The sequence below is a fragment of the Rousettus aegyptiacus genome, unplaced genomic scaffold (assembly GCF_014176215.1).
Source record: "Rousettus aegyptiacus isolate mRouAeg1 unplaced genomic scaffold, mRouAeg1.p scaffold_m13_p_12, whole genome shotgun sequence".
Lineage (NCBI taxonomy): Eukaryota > Metazoa > Chordata > Mammalia > Chiroptera > Pteropodidae > Rousettus > Rousettus aegyptiacus.
Window position 1 is genome coordinate 41,121,790 of NW_023416287.1, and position 22,071 is coordinate 41,143,860.

Below are 22,071 nucleotides of genomic sequence, written 5' to 3' on the forward strand. Positions count from 1 at the left end.
GTAGCTTTCCTCTTTTTAGATGTTCAGGGACTTGGCTTATGGAGGCTCTGCCAAGATCCTTAGGGTGTTGATCTCTTGGTCAGCCAGAAAGGAGAAGATGTAGAAAAGAGTACATAGGAGGTTTGTGGGTCAGGCCTGAAGAGGCAAATTTCACACCTGCTTGCACTGGGAAGAACTAGGTCACATGGTAACACCTAGCTGCAAGGAAGGTTAGGAAATGGAGTCTAGCTCTGTGTCCAAGAAGGGAAAAAGGGTTTTAGTGGACAGATAACCATCTCTGTCACAGATCAATTGGAAGCAGAGACACTGAGTGCGGACCAGCACTTACGAAAGTTAGACATTATTTCCTTAAGGTGTTTGAAAAATGAAATTCTAAGTGAGAACGATTAGGGAAATACTGTGCTCCATACTCCTTTTTGGAAAATCAGAAACATTCTGATGAATCCTTCAGTAAAGATACAAAGCATTTACTAAACATTCTTGACTTTGGGACCTCTAGATCTATGATGTGAATATAGGTTTAGGTATGATGTATACTAAGGCCTTGTGGAAGACACCTGGGAAACACTGACTGGGTGAAAGGGGACCCCAAGGTAAATTAATAATAAGTTAAGATAGAAGCTTTAAGTCTGTATAAAGGCATAAACCAAGACTTTGGAAAAAAGGAGATTCCAAATATGAGAGGGGAGAGCAAATAGTGGGATCTAGGCTGGACAGGAAGGAACAGAAGCCAAAGTGGAGGGAGCAGAAACACCAGCACTGTTTACTGGGGTGCACAGAAATCTACTCTTTTCCTATAATGAAGTGTGATATTGAAAGAAATAAAGGGGTTTGTGATGACTGAGGTGGTGAGATACAATTGGAGGTCTGAGAAGAACCTATCTAGAATGAAGTTGTGGAGAATCTCGTAAAGGACTGAACGTCTCCACTCCTCCAAAGAATAGGAAATAAATGGAAATTTCCTAAATATGTTTTAGAAATTAGCACACAATGAGATTTGTAAATGAGTAAATTCCTTTCTCTTGAACAGGTAAAGACAGTTGTAGAAGAAAGGACAGACTGCTCTGGCTCATGAATGTCAATGCTGTCTCTATCCCACCTGCTGGGAGCTCACACTGCTGGAGGGCTGATTAAGTCTCCTCCTGAGTCTCAGGATGGCAAATGGTAAATAGCAGGGTGGCACAATGAGCATGGTAGGGAGCTGGCCATTGAACCCCTCCCCTCTAGATCCATATCTGTTATACTAGCTGCATCATCATTCTACTGATTATTTTCTCTTTGCATCTTTAGATAGTCCCCAAAGATATTAAATGAGTCTTCTATTGCCTTTTCTCAATAGAATTTAACAGAATAAGGCTTTGTGATGTTCTACTAGAGTTCTGCCCCCACTTCTGCTGTTATGAAAATTCATATGCTGGACTCCTAACTCCCAATAACTCGGAATGTGATCTTTATTTGAAATAGGGTCTGTACAGAGATAATCAAGTTAAAATGAAGTCATTAGGGTGGGTCCTAATCCAATATGACTGGTGTCCTTAAAAAAGCCGGCGCAGTGGGGGGACTTAAAGACGGAAATGCACACAGGGAGAATGCATACAGGGAGAACATGAAGATGGCCATCTGCAAGCCAAGGAGAGATGCCTCAAACAGGTCCTTCCCTCACAGTCCTCAGAAAAAACTTGCCAACACCTTAATTTCCAACTTCTAGCTCCCGGACTTGTGAGATAATAAATTTCTGTTACTTAAGCCACCAGTCTGGGGTACTTTGTTACCCTTGAAAACTAATACCTGCCCACCACCATTCTGCCCCATCCCCCACCCAAAGCAGATTCAATCAACTTTCGAAGTGGTGTTCAGTTTGCTGTAAAAATGCCCGCAAGTGATGTATTGACATTATATCCATGGAGATGTTACTTAGTCAAAAACATTGCCAAAATCAGGATACAGTGCGCTGATGATTATTTCTTTAATTTATTTTAGAAAAGAAAATGAGGTTAATATGATCTAATTTGCATATATTTGTTTATTTTTGTGGGGGAGTTAATAGTGACCCCTAGAAATTCTCACAATCTTCTAAGTACTCTTGAAAGTACATTCCAGAAATATTCTAAGGATCAATTTGAAGTTTATCAGTCTACAATTGTCACAACCCACTTTTCATAAATTGCAACATTTGTATATCAGGAAATTGTGTTATCAGATCTAAATTCCTTTAGCATGGCTGGATGCTGTCATCCTATTGACTCTCCATTTATTTTTAAAGAATTTCAAACATACAAAATAGTTGCTAGAACATTACAATAAACTCTCCTATGTCTTCACCTCTTCACCTAGGTTCACCAATTATTAACTTTTCATTAGGAATATTTACTTTCTTTCTTTCTCTTGATATATATGTATATATTTATGTGTATGTATATATATTATATGTATATGTATATATATCCTAATGGATATAAAGATGTGTTATACATATATACAATTATTTTATTTTAATTTCATATATATTTTTTTCCGAATATTTTAGAATAAACTTTATTTATTATGATCCTTTACCACTAAACCTTCACTCATGTAATCCTAAGAACAAGAGTATTATTTTACGTATCCATCGTGTAATTATAAAAATCATGAACTTTAACATCAATAACAAAACTATTATCATACCTATAATCCATATTAAAACTTTGCTTAAGTCCTACTATTGTCCTTTATACAGTTTTCCCCAATCCGGTGTGGGCCTAATCAAGCATTGATCTCCTTTAATCTGGGACATTTTCCCAGCTTTCCTTTACCTTTCATGACCTTGATATTTTTGAAAATTTCAGGCCAATTATTTTGTAGAGTCGTTTAATTTGGGTCTGTCTCAAAGTATTCAGGTTATACACTTTGCCATACATAAGTTTAATTTTCAGACCATTCTCATTCCTGAGGAAGATTTAAAGAAAAGTTGTTGCATGTAGTGATTCTGCCTTCTGTTATGTCAGTTTGTACTACCTTTTCCTTACAATAGAATTTTCCTTCTTTGTTCCTCTTGCCAACATAGTTTTAAAAGTCTTTTTTGATGTCTTTTGCAATTTTTTCCTAGCCAATCCAAACAAGATCTTAATCTTGGTGACCTAATGCTGGAGGTAGAAAGTGGTTTGTAATAAGGTATCCCTGTCTGAATTTGAATCCTGGTTATGTTATACCCACTGTCTCTTCTTGGACAAGCTTTCCTAACATAACAGAACTCAGTTTCCAGGCATATAAAAATGGTGAAATTAAGCACTCACCTTGTAAGAGTATTGAGTAAGATAATATGCACAGTGACAAACACATAGTATGTATAAAGTGACATTTCTGATTCCCTTTTCCTTCCTTTTTCTGGCTTGAGGCCATGGCTTTGTGTCTATGCCTGGTGTAGTGGATGCCATGGGACACCACCTAAATCCCCCCTTCAGTATGGATATACATTCCACCAACTATTCCACCAACTGAGTGCCAGCTGTTGAGGTTCCATAACTCAGTTCTCTCCTGGAATTGCTCTGGGCCCAAAGAAGTTGACTTGCCCAAAGTTTCACCCTTCTCTGGAGACAGTTTGCATGCAATGACCAGTCATTGGGGGAGTACAAAGGCCCTCAATTTCTGATAATTCTGAAGGTTTATCCTAGACCCAGAGCCTCCCATGGTTACATGTTTTTCATCAGGTAATCTCTGACCTTAGATTTTATTTATATCACTCATTTTGGGAAAAAAGCTATATTGGAAAATATGTCCATGATAAAATTTCATTCAATACAGAAAAGTTCAAGGAAATGAGTAGAATTCACCCAAACTCCCAATATTTTTGTAAGCATCCTCCCATCCATCAAGTTGTATGTATGTGTATGAGTGTGAGCAGTATAATTTATACAAATGAGATTATGCACTACACACCATGCTGTAATTATGGCAAAGACTGCTGGTTCTTCAATATCCATCCTTTCCTCCCAAAGTAATATTATTTATGCACATGACTTCCTAGAATAAAGACAACTTCTTCCAGCCTTCCTTGCAGCTGGGTATAGTCATGTGACTTAGTCCTGGCCAATGGCATGTGAGAGGAAGTGGTGTGGGCAATCTCTGGGTTGGGTCCTCAGGAAAAAAGAGACATGTCTTCCTCTTGCCCATTTTCCCCTTCCCACTGATGACAGTACTGAAGTGCTTTCAGCAGAAAATTGCAGATCTTGTTAATTCTTGATTTATCAATATTAAAAGTTATATATTGACTTCATTTTGTTTTGGTTGTTCATTTGTTTTGGTAGTTGAGGTTTAGATCTCTCACACACTCTGTGAGTGTGGGCATCAAGAAGTTGCATTATGCTCAGGATAAATTTGAGATGTTTATGAGACCCCTAGGTGGAGGTTGCAAGGATGCCATTGCATATGTAAGCTTGATCCCACAGCGGAAAGGGCATTCTTTCCTTCTCTCATTTTAAGCTTAGAAAGCCCTACTCCGATCTTTGATTTCAAAAAATTTTATGAATAATTTTATTTTATTCTAAAATGTTTTGGTTTTAAATTTTTTAAAGTTTTTTGTTTATTTATTAACGTATTATACTAAAGGACAAAAATTAAGGAAAGACAAAACATTGTGAAGAAGGAAATAAAGATCATCCAGATATAATTATGGTTAAAGTTTTGATATCTTTCTAGGCAGCCTTAGTTACATTGATAATAAATACCGTATTTTTTTTGTGTGAGATTTGTATTTTCATTTTGTTTATTGTACTTTTTCATATAGAATATATAATTTGTTATATGACTAATTTTGTCAATCTTTCCTTTTGCAAGCCTCTGGGATTCACAAACTTAGAAAATATTTATAGAAGAAAATATTTACAAATATTTTATAAATGTATTATAAAATTATATGTATTACAGAAATATAAAAATGTTACAAAGATAATAAAAAAATTCTCCTGTTGTGCTTTCTAATGCTCTTTTGTCTTTACTTTTTACACTTAAAATTTAATCCAATTGGAATCATTATGGTAAAAAGAGAGTATCCATCTTTTTCCTAGAGGGTGCAGTAGTTTTTCTACCACCATTTATTAATAATTCATCTTTTTCCTACTCACTTGAAATGTCATGTATTCATAAACTAAACTCCCATGTTTAATTGGATCACTTTCTCGACCCCTTATTCACTCTCTTCATTTCAAATTTCTGCCAACATATGTATCATTACTACTCTATTCTCATGGTTATAGCTTCAGATTATGCATTGCTACCAGCAAGGGCAAATGCCTTTTATTACATTTTTAAAAATCCTCAGCTTTTCTTGACCATTTGTTCTCTACATTTTTCTTTTTTGAAAACATTATTTATTGAAAATTTTATGGAAGAGTAGTAAAGTATTCAAATTATACCAAAAATAACAACAGCAACAACAACAACAAAACTCTTATTGTTCTAGAAAACCATGTCATGTATTCATTTAGATAAATGATCACACTATTTCCTAAAAGGAATCATGCTTCTTTTTCTGTAACTCCCTTTAATGCTTTGACTATGTATAGTCAGTTTTTCATGTCAATAAACATAGATTATACCTTGTGATGCCTGCACATATAGAACACAGAGTGCACTAGAATTTGCTTAACCATATTTTACTAATGAACATTTCAGTCTTTTTTGATCTTTTTTTTGTAATTGTAAGTACTGTGATGAATATCTTTGTGTTTACAGCTTTTTGAACTTTTAATTTTCTTTTCTTCTGATAGAGTCTTAGAAATGAGATTTCTTGGGCAAAAGGTATGCATTCTTTATACTCAGAAGATTTTCCAGCACTATCTATGTCTTAGTGGGCACCAGCCTTGGCTGTCTTCTTCATTTGCATGATTATGTTAGGCAAGAATATTATACTGTTTTTATTTTAATATTTTATTGTTAATAAAGTTGAACTTCTTTTCACGTAATAATTGTCTCTATGTATTCTTTTATAATTTTTCTTGTACAGCTTGTTTACCCTTTTCCTTTTATAGTTTTTCTTTATTATTGGTTTCTTTGAGGTTTGAGATATAAATGATACTAAACATTAACTTTTTATTCCTGTAATACATTACAAACATTCCCTCTCATTCTCACCCTTTGTCTTTCAACTATTTGGAATCTTGTCGTTGTCTTTGTTTGGGTTTTGCAATATGGTCAGAAATGTCTTTCCCATCCAAGATTATTTAAAAATGCAACAATTTTTCTTCCAATATGCTTACAACTTTTTCTGTTTAAATCTTTAAATTTTAAACTGTTCAGAATTTATTTTGGTGTAAAGAGTGATCCAGCTGTATTTTGTTTTGTTTGTTTGTTTATTTGTTTGTTTTTGGGTTTTTTTTTTTTTTGGTTTTTTAGAGCCAGCTGTTTCAATCCCATTTATTGAACACTGGAGTATGCTGATCCGAATTTCTAACTTTCTCCTATACTAAATTTCCTCATTTAGTTCTGTTCATTTCTGCACTCTCTTTATTTTCCCTACTGGCTGTTTGTTTATCCTGTCTCAGAACATTCTACTTTAATTCCTATAGTTTTATGATATTGTTTAACTCATGCTAGAAGGTTTCTCTCCTTTTTCAAAATTTTCTTGACTAACGTGGAACATTCTCAAGAATTGACCACATACTGGGACACAGAAATAGCCTCAACAAATATAAGAGGGTTGAATCATACCAATCATATTCTCTGATCATAATGCTTTGAAACTAGAAATCAACTGCAAAAAGAGATCAGGAAGAACCAAAAATACATGGAGATTGAACAACATGCTACTAAACAATAACTGGGTCAGAGAATAGATAAAAGAAGCGATCAAGAGATACATAGAAACGAATTATAATGATAATATAACATATCAAAACATTTGGGACATGGAAAAAGTAGTCATAAGAGGAAAGTTCTTATCTTTACAGGCCTATCTCCAAAGACTTGAAAACCCATGTTCGAAAAAGATATTCACATACCAATGTTCATAGCAGCATTATTCACAGTGGCCAGGACATAGAAGCAACTGAAGTGTCCTATGATAGATGATTGGCTAAAGAAGCTGTGGCACATATATACAGTGGAATATTACTCAAACATAAGAAGAGATGAAATACTGCCGTTTGCAACAATATGGATGGACCCCGAGGTAATCATGCTAAGTGACATAAGCCAGACATAAAAAGTTGAAAATCACATGATATCACTTATATATGGAATATAAACCTACAAGCAAGTAATGAACAGGACAAACGAACAGAGACTCATGGACTGGGGGAATAGACTAGCGGTTACCAGAGGGTTGGGGTGCAGGAGGAGGGGGGAGGTAGACAGGGTAAAGGGGGTCAAATGTAGAGGGTAAGGGGAGGGGAAGTGAGTAAAGGGGATAAAATATATGGTAGTTGAAAGAAACTGGACTTTGGGTTGTAATCACACAATAGAATATATAGACGTCAAATTATAATGTACACCTGAAAATTATATAATTGTATTAATCAATGTAATCCCAATAAACTTAAAAACAATTTTTAAATATACTTGAAGAGAAATTTTCTACTCAAATGGCCAACCTTGTAATCAATTCTTTGTCCTCTTCTGTAGACATGCTTGCCACATAGGCTGAGGGGCAGGGTGACCTCGAGATCAACTGAAGACTCACCCTCTCCTATGCTTGTTCTGTCTAGATAACAGATGTATCCCCTTTGCTATTTCTGTCTAGATAACAGATAAATTACCTTTTCTTGTAAAGCTCTATAAAAGTAAGGTTACCACTGAGCTTGGGGTAATCTTCAGAGAGCTAGCTCTTCTGGGGCCACTGGTGTAATAAACCTGAGTTCTCCAATGCTACAAGTGGTGCTTGGTTTCTCGCTGGTCTGATTTTTCTGCAACATTTCTGGAGGCCTCAGCAAGATTCCAATCACACTGGCCCTTTGAGTCACCAGATCAGTGGCTCTAAGATGAACATGGTGCGTGCCACCTGATGGTATTCCAGGTTCTCCTTTGGACTGGCGCTCCAACTCTCCAGACAGCTGACTGGACTCAAAGGAAGGACTGACCAACTCAGCAGGAATGGCCACAGGATAAAGTAATGCCTTGGGGCTCAGCACCACAGTCAGGTCTCATCTTTGGATGGAAGAGGACATCGATCACCTCCTAAAGTCTTCAGTTAGAAGACACAGATCAGGGTCTTCCCAACAGGGGAAGACATCAGGGTCTTCCCAAAGGAGGGGAGGGGGGAAAAAAGTTAGGGCCTTCTAAAAGTGGGGAGGAAATATTTTAACCTCTGCTGTGTGAATTCGTGAGTGAACGAGAGGCCTGACGGGTTTGACTCGGTCAGGTACAAATTTGTGGCTCCACAGCCGGGCACCATAAGGTCCCCTAAAGGCTACTAAGTCTGAGTGGGCTCATCTGAGATTCTGTGGTGAGCAGCATTGGAGTAGTGTCTGGTTGTAAGTCACAAAATTGAGGCTGCTACGTCCAAGTGTCACTTAAGATCCTTCAGAACATGGCTAGATGAGCACCTGAGTGGTCTCCTATTTGGAGGAGGCACTTATCTTTGTTTATCTTTACACCACCAACACAGGGTGGGATACACAGAGAGGATAGACAATTGATTACTGATTGGGCTTAAGAATTGTCTATCTGAAACGGCCCTTTTGACATACAGGCTCTCTGTCAAATTATTTTCTTGAAATTTTCTTAATTTTTAAATTAATTTTATTGGGGTAACATTGGCTAATACAATTATATAATTTTCAGGTGTACATTGTAATTTGACATCTATATATTCTATTGTGTGATTACAGCCCAAAGTTCAGTTTCCTTCAACTACCATATATTTGATCCCCTTTACCCTGTCTACCTATCTCCTTCTTCTGCACCCCCTATACTCTGATAACCACTAGTCCATTGTCCATGTCCTTGAGTCTCTGGTTGTCCTATTCATTTGTTGCTTTTAGGTTTATATTCCACATATAAGTGATATCATGTGATTTTCAACTTTTTCTGTCTGGCTTATTTCACTTAGCATGATTATCTCGAGGTCCATCCATATTGTCGCAAATGGCAGTCTTTCATCTCTTCTTATGGCTGAGTAATATTCCATTGTATATATGTACCACAGCTTCTTTAGCTAATCATCTATCATAGGACACTTCGGTTGCTTCCATGTCCTGGCCGCTGTGAATAATGCCGCTATGAACGTCGGTGTGCAAATATCTTTTTCAGATATGGGTTTTCAAGACTTTGGGGGTAAATACTCAGTAGAGGGATTGCTGGATCATATGGTAGATCAATTCTTAGTTTTTGAGGAACCTCCATACTGTTTTCCATAGTGGCTGTACCAATTTGCAGTCCCACCAGCAGTGCAGGAGGGTTCCTTTTTCTCTGCATCCTAGAACAAATGTAATAACATTTGTTATTACTTGTCCTGTTGATTATGCTATTCTAACAGGTGTGAGATGGTATCTCTTTGTGGTTTTGATTTGCATTTCCCTAATAGCTAGCAATGTTGAGCATCTTCTCATACGTCTGTAGGCCATTGTTTGTCCTCTAGGGAGAAGTGTCTGTTCAGGTCCTCTGTCATTTTTCGATTGGATTGTTTGTGTTTTTGTTGTTGTTATTGAGTAGTATGAGTTCTTATCAGAGGGGTTGCTTGCAAATATATTTTCCCATGTGGATGGTTGTCTCTTTACCTTGCTGACAATTTTTTTTTGCTGAGCAGAAGCTTTATAGTTTGATGTAGTCCCATTGATTTATTTTAGCTTTTACTTCCCTTGCCTTTGAGGTCAAATTCATAAAATCCTCTTAAGTCCAAGGTTCTTGAGTTTCATTACTGTGTTTTCTTCTACGCATTTTATTGCTTCAAGTCTTATATTCAGGTCCTTAATGCATTTTGAGTTAATTTTGGTGTGTAGTGAGAGACAACAGTCTAGTTTCATTTACCTGCAAAGGTGGCCTTCCAGTTTCCCCAGCACCATTTATTGAAGAGGCTTTCCTTTCTCCACTGTATGTTTTTGGCCTTTTTGTCGAAAATTATTTGCCCACATAAATATGTGTTTACTTCTGGATGCTCAATTCTGTTCCACTGGTCAGTGTATCTGAGTGTGTCTGTTTTGCTGCCAGTCCATGCCGTTTTGATTATTGTCGCTTTGTAGTTTAATTTGAAGTCAGGGAGCATGATGCCTCTGGCCTCATTCACTTTTCTCAGGATGGCTTTGGCAATTTGTGGTCTTTTGTGCTTCCATACAAATCTGATGATTTTTTGTTCTATTTCTTTAAAAAGTGCGATGGGATTTGATGAGGATTGTATTAAATCTGCATAATGCTTTAGGTAATAAGGTCGTTTTAACTATGTTGATCCAATCCAAGAACATGGAATATCTTTCCATTCTTTGTATCTTCTTTGATTTCTTTTAATCTTGTAGTTTTCATTATATAGGTCCTTCACATGTTTTGTTAAATTTATTCCTAGGTATTTTATTCTTCTTGTTGCAATTGCAAAAGGATTTATTTTTCCACTTCTTTTTCTGACATTTCGTTATTAGAATTTTTGAACATTGATTTTGTATCTAGAAACTTTACTGTATTTGTTTATTGTTTCTAGCAGTGTTCTGTGGAGTCTTTAGGGTTTTCTATATAGGGAATCATGTCATCCGCAAATAGTGATAGTTTGACTTCTTCATTTTCTATTTGGATGCCTTTTATATCTTTCTCTTGTCTGATTGCACTCACTAGGACCTCCAATGTCATATTGAATAAGAGTGGCGATAGTGGACAGCCTTGCCTTGTTCCTGATCTTAGAGGGAAGGTTGTTAGTTTTTTTCCATTAAGTGTAATGTTGGCTGAGAGTTTGTCATATATGGCCTTTATTATGGTACTTTCCTTCTATACCGATTTTGTTAAGTGTTTTCGTCATAAACGGATGCTGTACTTTGTCAAAGACTTTTTCTGCATCTATTGATATGATCATATGATTCTCATTTTTTGATTTGTTTATATGGTGTATCACATTAATCAATTTGCATATTTGAACCATCCCTATGCCTCTGGGATGAAGCCCACTTGATCGTGGTGAGAATCTTTTTAATATGTTGCTGTATTTGGTTCACTAGTATCTTATTTAGGATTTTTGCCTCTGTTTTCATAAGAGATCTTGGCCTGTAGTTTTTTTGTGTGTGTTATCTTACCAGGTTTTGGTATCAGAGTAATATTGACCTCATAAACTGAGTTAGGAAGTTTTGACTCTTCTTTGTTTTTTTGGAAGAGTTTGAGGAGAAGAGGTATTAAATCTTCTTTGAATAATGGTAGAATTCACTGGTGAAGCTACCTGGTCCTGGACTTTTACTTTTGGGTAGGTTTTTGATGATTGTTTAAATTTCCATACTGTTAAATGGTCTATTTAGATTTTCCAGTTCTTCTTGATTTAGTCTAAGAAGGTTAAATTTTTCTAAGTACTGGTCCATTTCTTCTAGGTAATTAAATTTGGTGTTGTATAATCTTTCATAGTATTCTTGTGTGATCCTTTGTATTTCTGCAATGTCAGTCGTAATTTCCCCCTTTTCATTCCTGATTTTGTTTATTTGTGTCCTTTCTCTTTTTCTTTAGTGAGTTTAGCCAGGGAATTGTCAATTTTAGGGACACCATGATTTTAGACCAGCAAGATCCATTTTGGACTTTTGACCTCCAGAACTATAAGAGGTAAATTAGTGTAAGATTAAAAAAAAAAAAATGTGTTACCATCACCAAACACAAATTTCTCTTTGTTTTAAACTAGCTGACCTAATATTGCTACCTTATCTACATAGTACCTGAAGATTAATAAATAGAACTTCATTTAACTTAAAGTTGAAAAGACCTGTAGGCGGAGTTCTCATTCCCTACCACTCATTCTCAATTACTCCAAATAGGGAGATAGTACTTTCCACCTTCAACAGGAAGATGTTTTTCTGCTCTACTACTCGGGTAGGAAGGAAGAATGAGATCTTCTTTTCACCCAGCAACCACTCAGCCAATGAGAGACTGTTACGACTCAGCCAATGAGAAGCTACTGCATTTCCAACTCCCAATTTCCTCCAATGGACTCTGTTTACAACAGCCTCTCTGAACTCCCCCTGTCCTCTATTAAAGAATGGTCCTCTCCTTTGGACTTGTGAATGGTTTGGCATTAGACCATATGTCCTGAATTGCAAGTTGTCCCCAGAGTAAACCCATTTTGCTTGAAAAATAGCTATCTATCTATTTATTTAAGGCTAACAGTACACACTTTGTGACCAGAGGAAAATCTTCCCTCAAGAAAGTCATCTTTTTCCTTCCCTGCACCACCCCAAACATGAGTATAGCTAACCAGTCTTTTCTCAGGATTCCAGGAAACCTCCTACTTGAGGGCAAAGTCATGGAGCCTTTGGATCCCGAATAGAGTTGCCAGATGTAGCAAATGAAAATACAGAACCCAAAACAAACAAAAGACGTACAACCAGTTAAATGTGAATTGACCATATAATATCTAGAACATATACTAAAAAACTATTGGTTGTTTATCTGAAATTAACGTTTAACTGGGCATCGGTATTTTACCTGGCAACCCTATTTCTGGGCCAGATTCAATGATACTACATACAGGTTTTTGGTTGTTTTGTATTTTTTCAAGATTAAAAGATAGATTTGTCATTTTAAAAAGTCCAATTTCCGGATTATTTTTCTAAATGTGTTTTCGCTTTATCTGGCTGACTTTCAATCGTCCTGAAGACTCCGCAGGCACAGAACGGACTTCAAAGCTGGAGAGTCTCCATCTGTAACCAGAGCAGGAACGCTGCGTGCAGGCCCAGAGCGGTTCGCTGAGCCTCGGCGGCGCCGTGGTCCCCCACTGCCATATGCGCCAAGGACGAGCACCTGTCACCTCCCAGGAGCTGCCAGCGCTCTCCCTCCCCCATCCTCAGGGCGCGGCCCTGATCCCCTGCTCTCCCTGACCCATCTATTTATACCGCTGGGCTGCACAGGCCCATATTAGGCAGTGCTGATCAGTCAGACCCACCGCAGCCCTCCCGCGCTGCGCTCTCCCGACTCGAGAGCGTCCGGAGGGCCACTAGGCCGGGTCGCTGCGCCATTGAGGGCAGCCCCTGCACAGGGAGCCGGACCGTGCCTCAAGACTCCGTAAGTAACCGAGTGACAGGGGAAACGTGGGCGTCGAAAGCCTTGTCTTAGACCTAGGGCCAGGCCAAGGGAGAAGGGTCGCAGCTCGGAGTTGGAGGCAACCTCATCGTTTGCAAGTCCCTCTGAGCTTTCCTTGGTCCCCCTAGGGCTAGCTCCTGCTAGCGGAGCTCAGCTCCAGCAGTTGCCTTCTCCTAGAGACCATCTCTGCCCAGGCAGCACCCCCCACCCTGCTGTTTTCTGTCGCATTATTCAGTTTCGTAGACTTCACGGTGTTGACATTATCTGAACTAAATATTTGATCATTCGCCTCCCTCACTAGATTGTGAGCTCTAGAAAGGTAGGAACACTCCTTTTTCTGTTCCTGGTTGTCTTTCTAGAACCCTGAATAGTGCTCTGGCACTTTAAAAAGCTTCAATAAACATTGAGTGTATCCCTGGGCAACACTCTTAATTTTAAAGCCAGGAATATAATTGTCCTGCTTCCCACCCCCACCCCCTACGGCCACACACACAAACAGTTCTTAAGCAGAACTAATGAGCTATAATGCATATTAAAAATTCTTTGAAAAATATAAAACATGGTGAAATGCAAAACATTGTGAACTCAAAAGAAAGAAAAAAGAAGCCTGTCTTATTTAGCTTTATCATCCATATGCCTGACCGTTATTAAACACCTAGTGTGGGAATGATTATTACTAATAAATGAATCAGGCATTTGTCCATACTAGTGGGAGACTCAGAATGCATTTAGGATGATGTCGGTGTTCTGAGTCTTTTTCTACCACTGTCTGCACAAGATAGTGATGCTGAAACAAATTAGGGTATGGGGATATTATGGCAAAAACCAGGGTTCACAAACTTAAATGGCTGCAGGATAGCTAAAGGGGCAGAGGTGAGAAAAGCAACAGCATAAGAAGAATTATAAATGATAACTGATACTCAAGTCTCAAAAGGGAATAATGTGCACTATGGAATGGGAGGGTAGATATGCCATTTGAGAAGTGGCAACTGGGTACTCAGATTCTGCACACTGTTGTTGCTATGGGAATTAAGGGCCCACTGTTGCTATATCTTCCATTATTTTCAATAGATGCTGGAATGTTTCAATTTTGCTTGTTGAATTTACAAAAAATAAATAAAGTAAGAAAGAAGAAATAAATAAGTAAAGAAAGAAAGAAAGAAAGAAAGAAAGAAAGAAAGAAAGAAAGAAAGAAAAAAGAAAAGTCTGTGAGCAGCTAATTTGTTATCTCTGACTTCAGTTGTTCTCTAAGCATGGGAGCCAATTTCCTGAGAGCACGTGGAGTGAGAAATGAGTGTCACAAAGCATTAAGCTATGGGCAAGGAAATCAAGTTAATGATTCTGGGTGATTTATTTAACTGGGACAAAAGGATAGCAACTTGAAGAATCAAGCGCAACTTTTACATATATAAAAAATCTTCAAGATACTGGTTTATTAACATGTTTAAAAGGTTATCATGAACTTGTAATTTAAGACTAAGCAAAGCATTTATATAATTGCAGAAACCACATCGAGCAACTCTAATGTGCCAGGCATCATCACAGACAGATGTTAAGAATACAGAAGCGATTAAGATGTGAGCCCCCTACCTTCAATGTGCTCATCATTGAAAAGGGAAGCAGGCGTACACATAAATTGCAGCAACCACAGTGCAGCCACTTTGTCTAATGTACAAGCAAGAAGAATAGAGAGGGCTTCACTGAGGAAGTGATGTCTGAGCTGAATTTTGAAAAGCCAGTTACATTTTTTCAGGTGTAAAAGCATGTATGTATTGTTAGTGGTTCGATACTACCAAACTATTGAAAAATGGAAAGAAAGAAAGTCAGGAAATGGGACAGGAAAGGTTAGGAGGTGCCAGATTGTGAAGGGCCTCATAATGCCTGAATGAGGAATATTGTTGGTGAAAATAGTCTCAGGATAATTTTTTTAAATATGGGGTAGTGATTTTATATACATGATAGTCACAACTTACAGAGGGTTTTGTTTTAAAAATTGGTAATGGGACATGATTTTCCAATATCATGTTTACATTCTTTGTCTTGCCAACTGAAGTCTGTTGAAGGAGGTTTTAGACAGACCGGAATTTAGAACCCTGTCCAAGTCATTTCTCAGGTCTTCAGTTTTTTTCATCATGAAAATTGAAGGCTTTGCTGTTGATCAACTAACTCTATAATTTTATATTATAACCTACTCACCATGCTAAATATTTCTATGAGGGACAAATGCACACCAAATCAGGAAATCGTTAACCTCTTTTCCTACCAAAGCAGGGGTAAGAAAGAGTTGTTTTCACCCTTCCCACAAATTTTTGCTCATTCAGACTGAATAAGTAAATTGTAAGCTTTTGTATTTTCTAATCACATAAATTGGACTGCCTATACCTTGACAACTTTTATATAAATATTTTATATATATAAAATATATGTTATATATATTATATACATAAATAATATATATTATATATATAAATATATATTATATATGCATAGATATAATTTACAAAGTGTGTTAGATTTTCAAAAGGTATGTTACTCTAATGTTAATATAACTGTTTATTTTAAACTTAGTTTTTGCCATATTTAAGACATACAAAAAGGCATAAAGAATAATTATGTATTGGGTACCCATCGTACAGCTGGTGAAGTAAAACAATGAGTAAGCAGTTGAAACTTGTCACCCTTCTCCAATTGTCTTCCTCCTTCTCACCTCCTGAAGGCAACCATTATCCTGAATTTGGTATTTATAATTACCCATAATTTCTTTATATTCTACTACAGTTTTTTGTATCTTTAAAGAATATGTAATTTTTTAACTTTTTATTTCAATTTCAAATTCACAAAAAAAAGTATTCTAAGAATAGCACGAAAAACTCTCATATGCCCTTAACCAGATTCACCAATTGTTTATATTTACTTTGTCAGGATATATCATCTATAGTTACTCTATTAGAATATATACTATTGTTTTGCATAGTTGAAACAAGACATCAATAGTATGTGGCATCTAGTTTTCTACAACCTTTTTTTATACATTATTATGTTTGTGAAATTCACCCATGTTTATACATGTAGCTGTAGTTCATTGTGTTTTTATGCTGTGCACTATTATCTTGAGTGAATATATTACAGCCTTTTCTGTTAATGTAGGTTATTCCAATTTTTTGCTTTTCAAACAATGCTGCTATGAATTTAAACTACTTTTAACTTTGACAAAACATGGAGGCATAGCTATATGTCAATTGTTATTTAGAAAAAGAAGCAACTTTAAAGATAATGTAAAGATTATAAAATTAAACATTGTGAAAGCAAAACAGTGGCAGTTTAAGTAAATTAACATTTTTATGCCACATTAAAATTTAGAGCAGTCCATTTCTCAAAACTAAATATACTGGACATGAGTATAACTGCATTTTGGATTTGCAATGTAATTAGGCTTTATTCTTGTGATTTATATTTATCTTTGCTACTCATTTATTCTCCATTATTATGGGTACTATTAATATGAATGCACCAGTTCGGTCTTCTATAAATTGGAGCAGAGAATAACTTCCCATTGATATCATTGAGAACATTGATACAATTTTGTCTCTCTGATGAAAGGAGAATGCCTTCTATGCCCTCATTAAAGAAAAAGTTGCTGTCAGCTCTCTTTTATGAGCTGTGTTGGTACCCACAGCAGTTTGTATATGGACCCAAATATTGTTATTATTTGAAAATTATTTGTATAGATATCCTGCCTTAGCTTTACCAGGCAAATTTTACCAAGCAAATACATATTGCACATGCATGGCGTTATTTAATTTGCCCAACTATTCTTAAATAATTAAAACTAATCTTAATTGAGAAAAATGAAAGAGGCTAAGAAACGTGCTCATGTTGCTAGGTAGCAAAGTAAGGATTCACACCCAGGCCTCTTACCTCTGAGCTACACTGCACTATACCACTGTAAACTAACAAAAATTTTTGTTGGATGCTCAGTCTAACTACTTTATTTATATACATTATCTCCATTTTACAGATGAAGAAATCAAGGTTTAGAGAAAGGTTAAGTAATTTTGGGATTACAGCAATTAAGTGGCTAAACTGAGATTCAAACCTAGGACTAACTCACATCCAAGCCCCTACTTGCACTGCCAATCTTTTCTATGTACTTTATATGTACAAAAAACAATGCAAAGAGTGTTTTTAAAATGTGGTGGCTAATTTAATTGCTCAGATATTTTTCAGGATTTCCATAAGTATATACATTTGGTCTGTAAATCCATAGCAATTAGGGTAGCTTTCAGAAGTTGTATAAAAGGCAAGTGGAGGGAAGAATTACTTAAGATATATATATATATATATATATATATATATATACACATCTAAAAAAATCATAAATGTTTCCTCAGAATGTTTGAAACAGTTATTTCTTTTTTTAAAGTATCTTTTGTTGTTTTGGAGCCAGCATTTGGGACAGAGAAGCTGCATCCAAATAAAGTATTTATTCAAGAATTTTATTTATATTTGAGAAACTTGGAGATGATGGGATGATCTTTTAAAACAGGAATCTGACCATTCCCCTTCTGAAAATTCTTTAGCTGAATTTAAGCAGAGAAGTGGAGATTAGACACTCAGACAGGATATTGTCATACTCATAATCTAGAAAATGGATTTATTTATGAGTAGAGCAGGAGTTTTGACCTGCCTCCTTTTTTTTTTGTATATAGCCCATGAGCTAAGAATGAATTTTATAATTTTAAATAGCTTTTTTAAATGAAAAGAAGAAGAATATTTCATGACATGTGAAAATATATGACATTCAAGTTTCAATATCCATAAAACATTTTATTGGCATACAGCCATACTGTATTGTCTATGGCTGCTTTTGCATTACAGCAGCAGAGTTGGGTTGTTAGTACAGAGACCTTATGGCCTACGAAACCCTAGTTTGCTGACACTTGCACTAGAGGGAGTAGTTAAGTTTACAAACTTTAAAGTCAGATGAAACTGGATTCAAGACAGTTTTTGCACCTGTAAAATGATGTGGCCATTTAATGAGAAGTGGTAAATTTAGAAGAGTGACTTAGTGATTGTTGCTTTCTATCAAGAAGAAATCAAGATAGGTTAGAAGTTTCTATTTTTTTTTACTTGACAGTATAATAATAGAAAAATAAGAATACAACAGAAGTGAAATTTTATTTAAAAAATATAGTTTCAATCACCTTAGGTAACCTTTTCTAAATATTTTTGCATATGCCACATATAGTGGTAAGGACTCTTGAGTGCCAGCAAAAGCAATCTCAAGGTTTTATGCTTTTCAACTTAAAGTAACAACTGTCATCTATAGTTGATGTGTTTATATGTAAGGTAGCCTACATAATATGATTTGGACAAGTCATAATGTGTTGTAGGAGAGTTCAGAAATATAATGAAATGATCTCTTAGCTCATAATTGGATTCTCTTTGTAAAAATCTAAAACGAATGAGAGCTAAAAGCAAAGGTCCATTTTTAATCTGCAAACCCTTGCAAAGAAAGTCTTAAGCTTTTATTGAAATAAAACTGAGTTATTAATACCAGAAAATCTGGCAAGGAAGGTTTTATTCCTATTTCAAATATACAGATTCTCAGATTGGCTAGTTGGTGTTCCTTTTTATAGGTCTTAGAGTTGCCATTATATAATTATACATTCTTATCATGCTTAACACTTGTATTCTGAAAAGAACTTTAATTCAGCACTAAAAAAACTGTCATGTCTCACTAAGTAAGACACATGAGATTTCTAACTCTTTTTAAGATCAGAGATTTAGAAAATCTATAAACTTTATAACTTTTTTTTTGCTTTAACATTGTTGAAATTATTACCTTCCTTTCTATCTTAACTCCTAGTACTGACTTTTCTCCCATCAATGTGTATTCTTGTTGCATACAACTTACAGCCAAGTAAGAACTAGAAAGGGTGACAAAGACTTGAAGTCCACTCCTTACATTAAAGTTTCTGACTCTAGGAATGTTCTTCGTTAAATCAAAACAGCTAATTAACTTCCTCGAAACAGCCTGTTTTCATTCTAGGGAAGGTGAAGCTGAGACGTCTACCTTAAAGAGACTTTTAATCAGACTAGTGCTTTTTTAAAACAAGAAGTGATACAGTCTCTGCCACTGTGATATAGGGAACAAAGAAAAACTGAGTAAGGAAGGAGAAGAGAGAAATGGGATGATTTTTGTGCATTTTCTAAATTTAGAATGATTTAGTTGTAAGTTTCAAGATTTGTGAATTCTCAGATCAACAGACATTGGTCGTGTTTTCCAAAGCATCTGTTTTGAATTATTTGTCCCATAGCAAAGTTTTAGAAGAATTTTAGTGGACTTTTTTCCCCCAGCCATCCTACATGGCCCCTGTTGTGATTTTGTGAATTGGCCATTTTAACATTTGGGTACATTTTAGGAGGAGGTGAACATAATAACCCTCTAGGTGAGGTTGCATCTCCTCAGAACATTACCTAATGCTTCTGTATTCTCTACTTGCAGGGCAGCTGTATTTGTTAACTGGAAATGGAATTGCAGAATGTGCCCATCTTATCATTTCTCTCTCTATTTACCACTGGAGAGAGGACTTTCCAGCCCTTCTAGAAAAATCTCTTTCATTGATTAGGAAAATATTGTTAGTGGTTAAAATTTTACTCTTTATACAATTAACTTTCTTTTTAGATATAAAAAAGTAGTTATTTTAAACTACTCTGTTTAGAATGAGTAATATCTATTTATAAATACTTCTTAGAACTAATGTTGCATTTTAAATTTTAGAGAATTTTTTCTTAGAAGAAAACTGTTTCTTTTCTTTCTCTCAGGAAAATTCTAAGACATCTTTGTTGCTTTGTGAGTAATCAGACGTGCAAATAGCCCCTTGAGAATCAAGTTAAATCTAAAGAAGACTTATTTAGTCACATTGGAGAGTATATCATGGAATGCAAAGTTGAGGGAAAAGAAAAATACCAACACAGCTTGAATTTACTAAATAAAGTTAAGAACATGAAAGAATTAGCAGAAATGATTGATGTAGTACTCATAGCGGAAGGAGAGAAATTTCCTTGCCACAGACTGGTCCTGGCTGCTTTTAGCCCTTATTTCAAAGCTATGTTTACCTGCGGACTACTTGAATGTACTCAGAGGGAAATCATACTTTATGACATCACAGCAGAAAGTGTGTCAGTTATATTAAATTTCATGTACAATGCAGCTTTGGAGATCAATAATGCCAATGTACAGACTGTAGCTATGGCTGCCTATTTTATGCAGATAGAAGAAGTCTTTAGTGTGTGTCAGAAATATATGATGGACCATATGGATGCCTCCAACTGTGTAGGTATCTATTATTTTGCAAAGCAGATTGGAGCTGAAGATTTATCTGATCAGTCGAAGAAATATTTATATCAGCACTTTGCTGAAGCAAGCTTACATGAAGAAATACTAGAAATTGAAGTGCATCAATTTCTGACGCTTATTAAATCAGATGACCTTAACATATCCAGAGAGGAGAGTATTCTGGACTTAGTTCTGAGATGGGTAAATCGTGACCAAGAATTACGCAAAGAACATCTTGTTGAGCTTTTGAAACAAGTCAGACTGGAACTTATAAACCCTTCTTTTTTAAGACAAGCCCTAAAAAGGAACACAATGCTTCTATGTGATGCAAATTGCATTGACATAATTCAAAACACATTCAAAGCCTTCAAGACACCCCAACAACACCCTCTAAATCTTCGTTATGGCATGGAGACTACTAGTCTTTTGCTTTGTATTGGCAACAATTCTTCAGGAATTAGGTCAAGACGTAGGAACTATGGAGATGCCAGTTTTTGTTATGATCCTGCATCACAGAAGACCTACTTTATCTCGTCTCCCAAGTATGGAGAAGGTTTAGGAACTGTGTGTACTGGTGTTGTCATGGAAAACAATGCTGTAATTGTGGCTGGAGAAGCAAGTGCCTCCAAACTCTCTAGACAAGACAATAAGAATGTTGAAATCTATAGGTTTGTATCTAGCACTATATTTATAAATTTATTTTAATTATCTTGCTTTGACATTAGCAACAGTAAAAAAAAGTACTGCTGAGTGATGACATTTTAAATTGCACGTAGTCAAAATTATCCTGTAATTACACATTTTACATATATGTAAAATTCATAATGAAATCAACTACATTTTAGAATTATTTTTTATCTCACTTTAAGAACATGTAGTTGAATTTGCATAAGTTAAATGCATGTTGTGATTCCATTGTATATTTTCAGTTTTTCCTTATTTATCAGTTTGATAGGAGGTAATACCTAACTTTGTTTTTGAAGAGCTTGATATAGCTTTAACCAGAACAAACGTTTATTACCACTGACTCCTGTAAACAGAGTTTTTTGTTCCTACTTCAGAGTAATAAGTAATATTTTTCTCAAACAAAATTATTAATAATTACGTCAGTTTTCATTATCCTTAATTTGTGAATTTTTCCTAAGTCTTCAGTAGTATAAAATGTCTGTGACCTAAGTAAGAATGCTTCAATCTTAGAGAATAGTATATCATCTAGGTCTTGTATGTGCGGACACATACATTTGTTTACTATCTATTCAGCAAGTATTCAGTGAGTAATCAACTCTTAAATGTAACTGGGTAAGTAATAAATATATACACAAAATAGATACTGGATAATAAATCTCCCCTTAATAGCTTTTTCCTCTCAGTTCCCTCTTACCAGGGTTTGATAAGACTTTTCAGACAGAAAGTAATTCTTGACAGTGAAGTTGGGACGAAGAAAAAATTAAGAGGTCTACTATTTTTCTGTCAACTCATAGTGTTCCACTATCTGTTTCAAACTCTAAGCCTGTCCGTTTTTCACATTCATACTTTGGAGACATGTCTCATCTCCCCTAGTA

The 22,071-nt window shown here is 35.8% G+C and overlaps 1 protein-coding gene across 6 annotated transcripts in view; it reads left to right on the top strand.

Moving 5' to 3' along the window:
- The first annotated feature begins 12,802 nt into the window (after positions 1-12,802).
- Positions 12,803-22,071, top strand: part of KBTBD12 (kelch repeat and BTB domain containing 12) — a 100,920-nt gene continuing 91,651 nt past the window's right edge. For all 6 annotated transcript variants that reach the window (XR_001594108.2, XR_001594109.2, XM_016121946.2 and 3 more), the window contains exons 1-2: positions 12,803-13,149; positions 19,996-21,177. Coding sequence is in view for 4 of the 6 variants with exons in the window: in XM_016121946.2 (XP_015977432.1) it covers positions 20,108-21,177 (1,070 nt within the window). In the remaining 2 variants the exon portion in view is untranslated. The remainder of the gene's footprint in view (positions 13,150-19,995; positions 21,178-22,071) is intronic.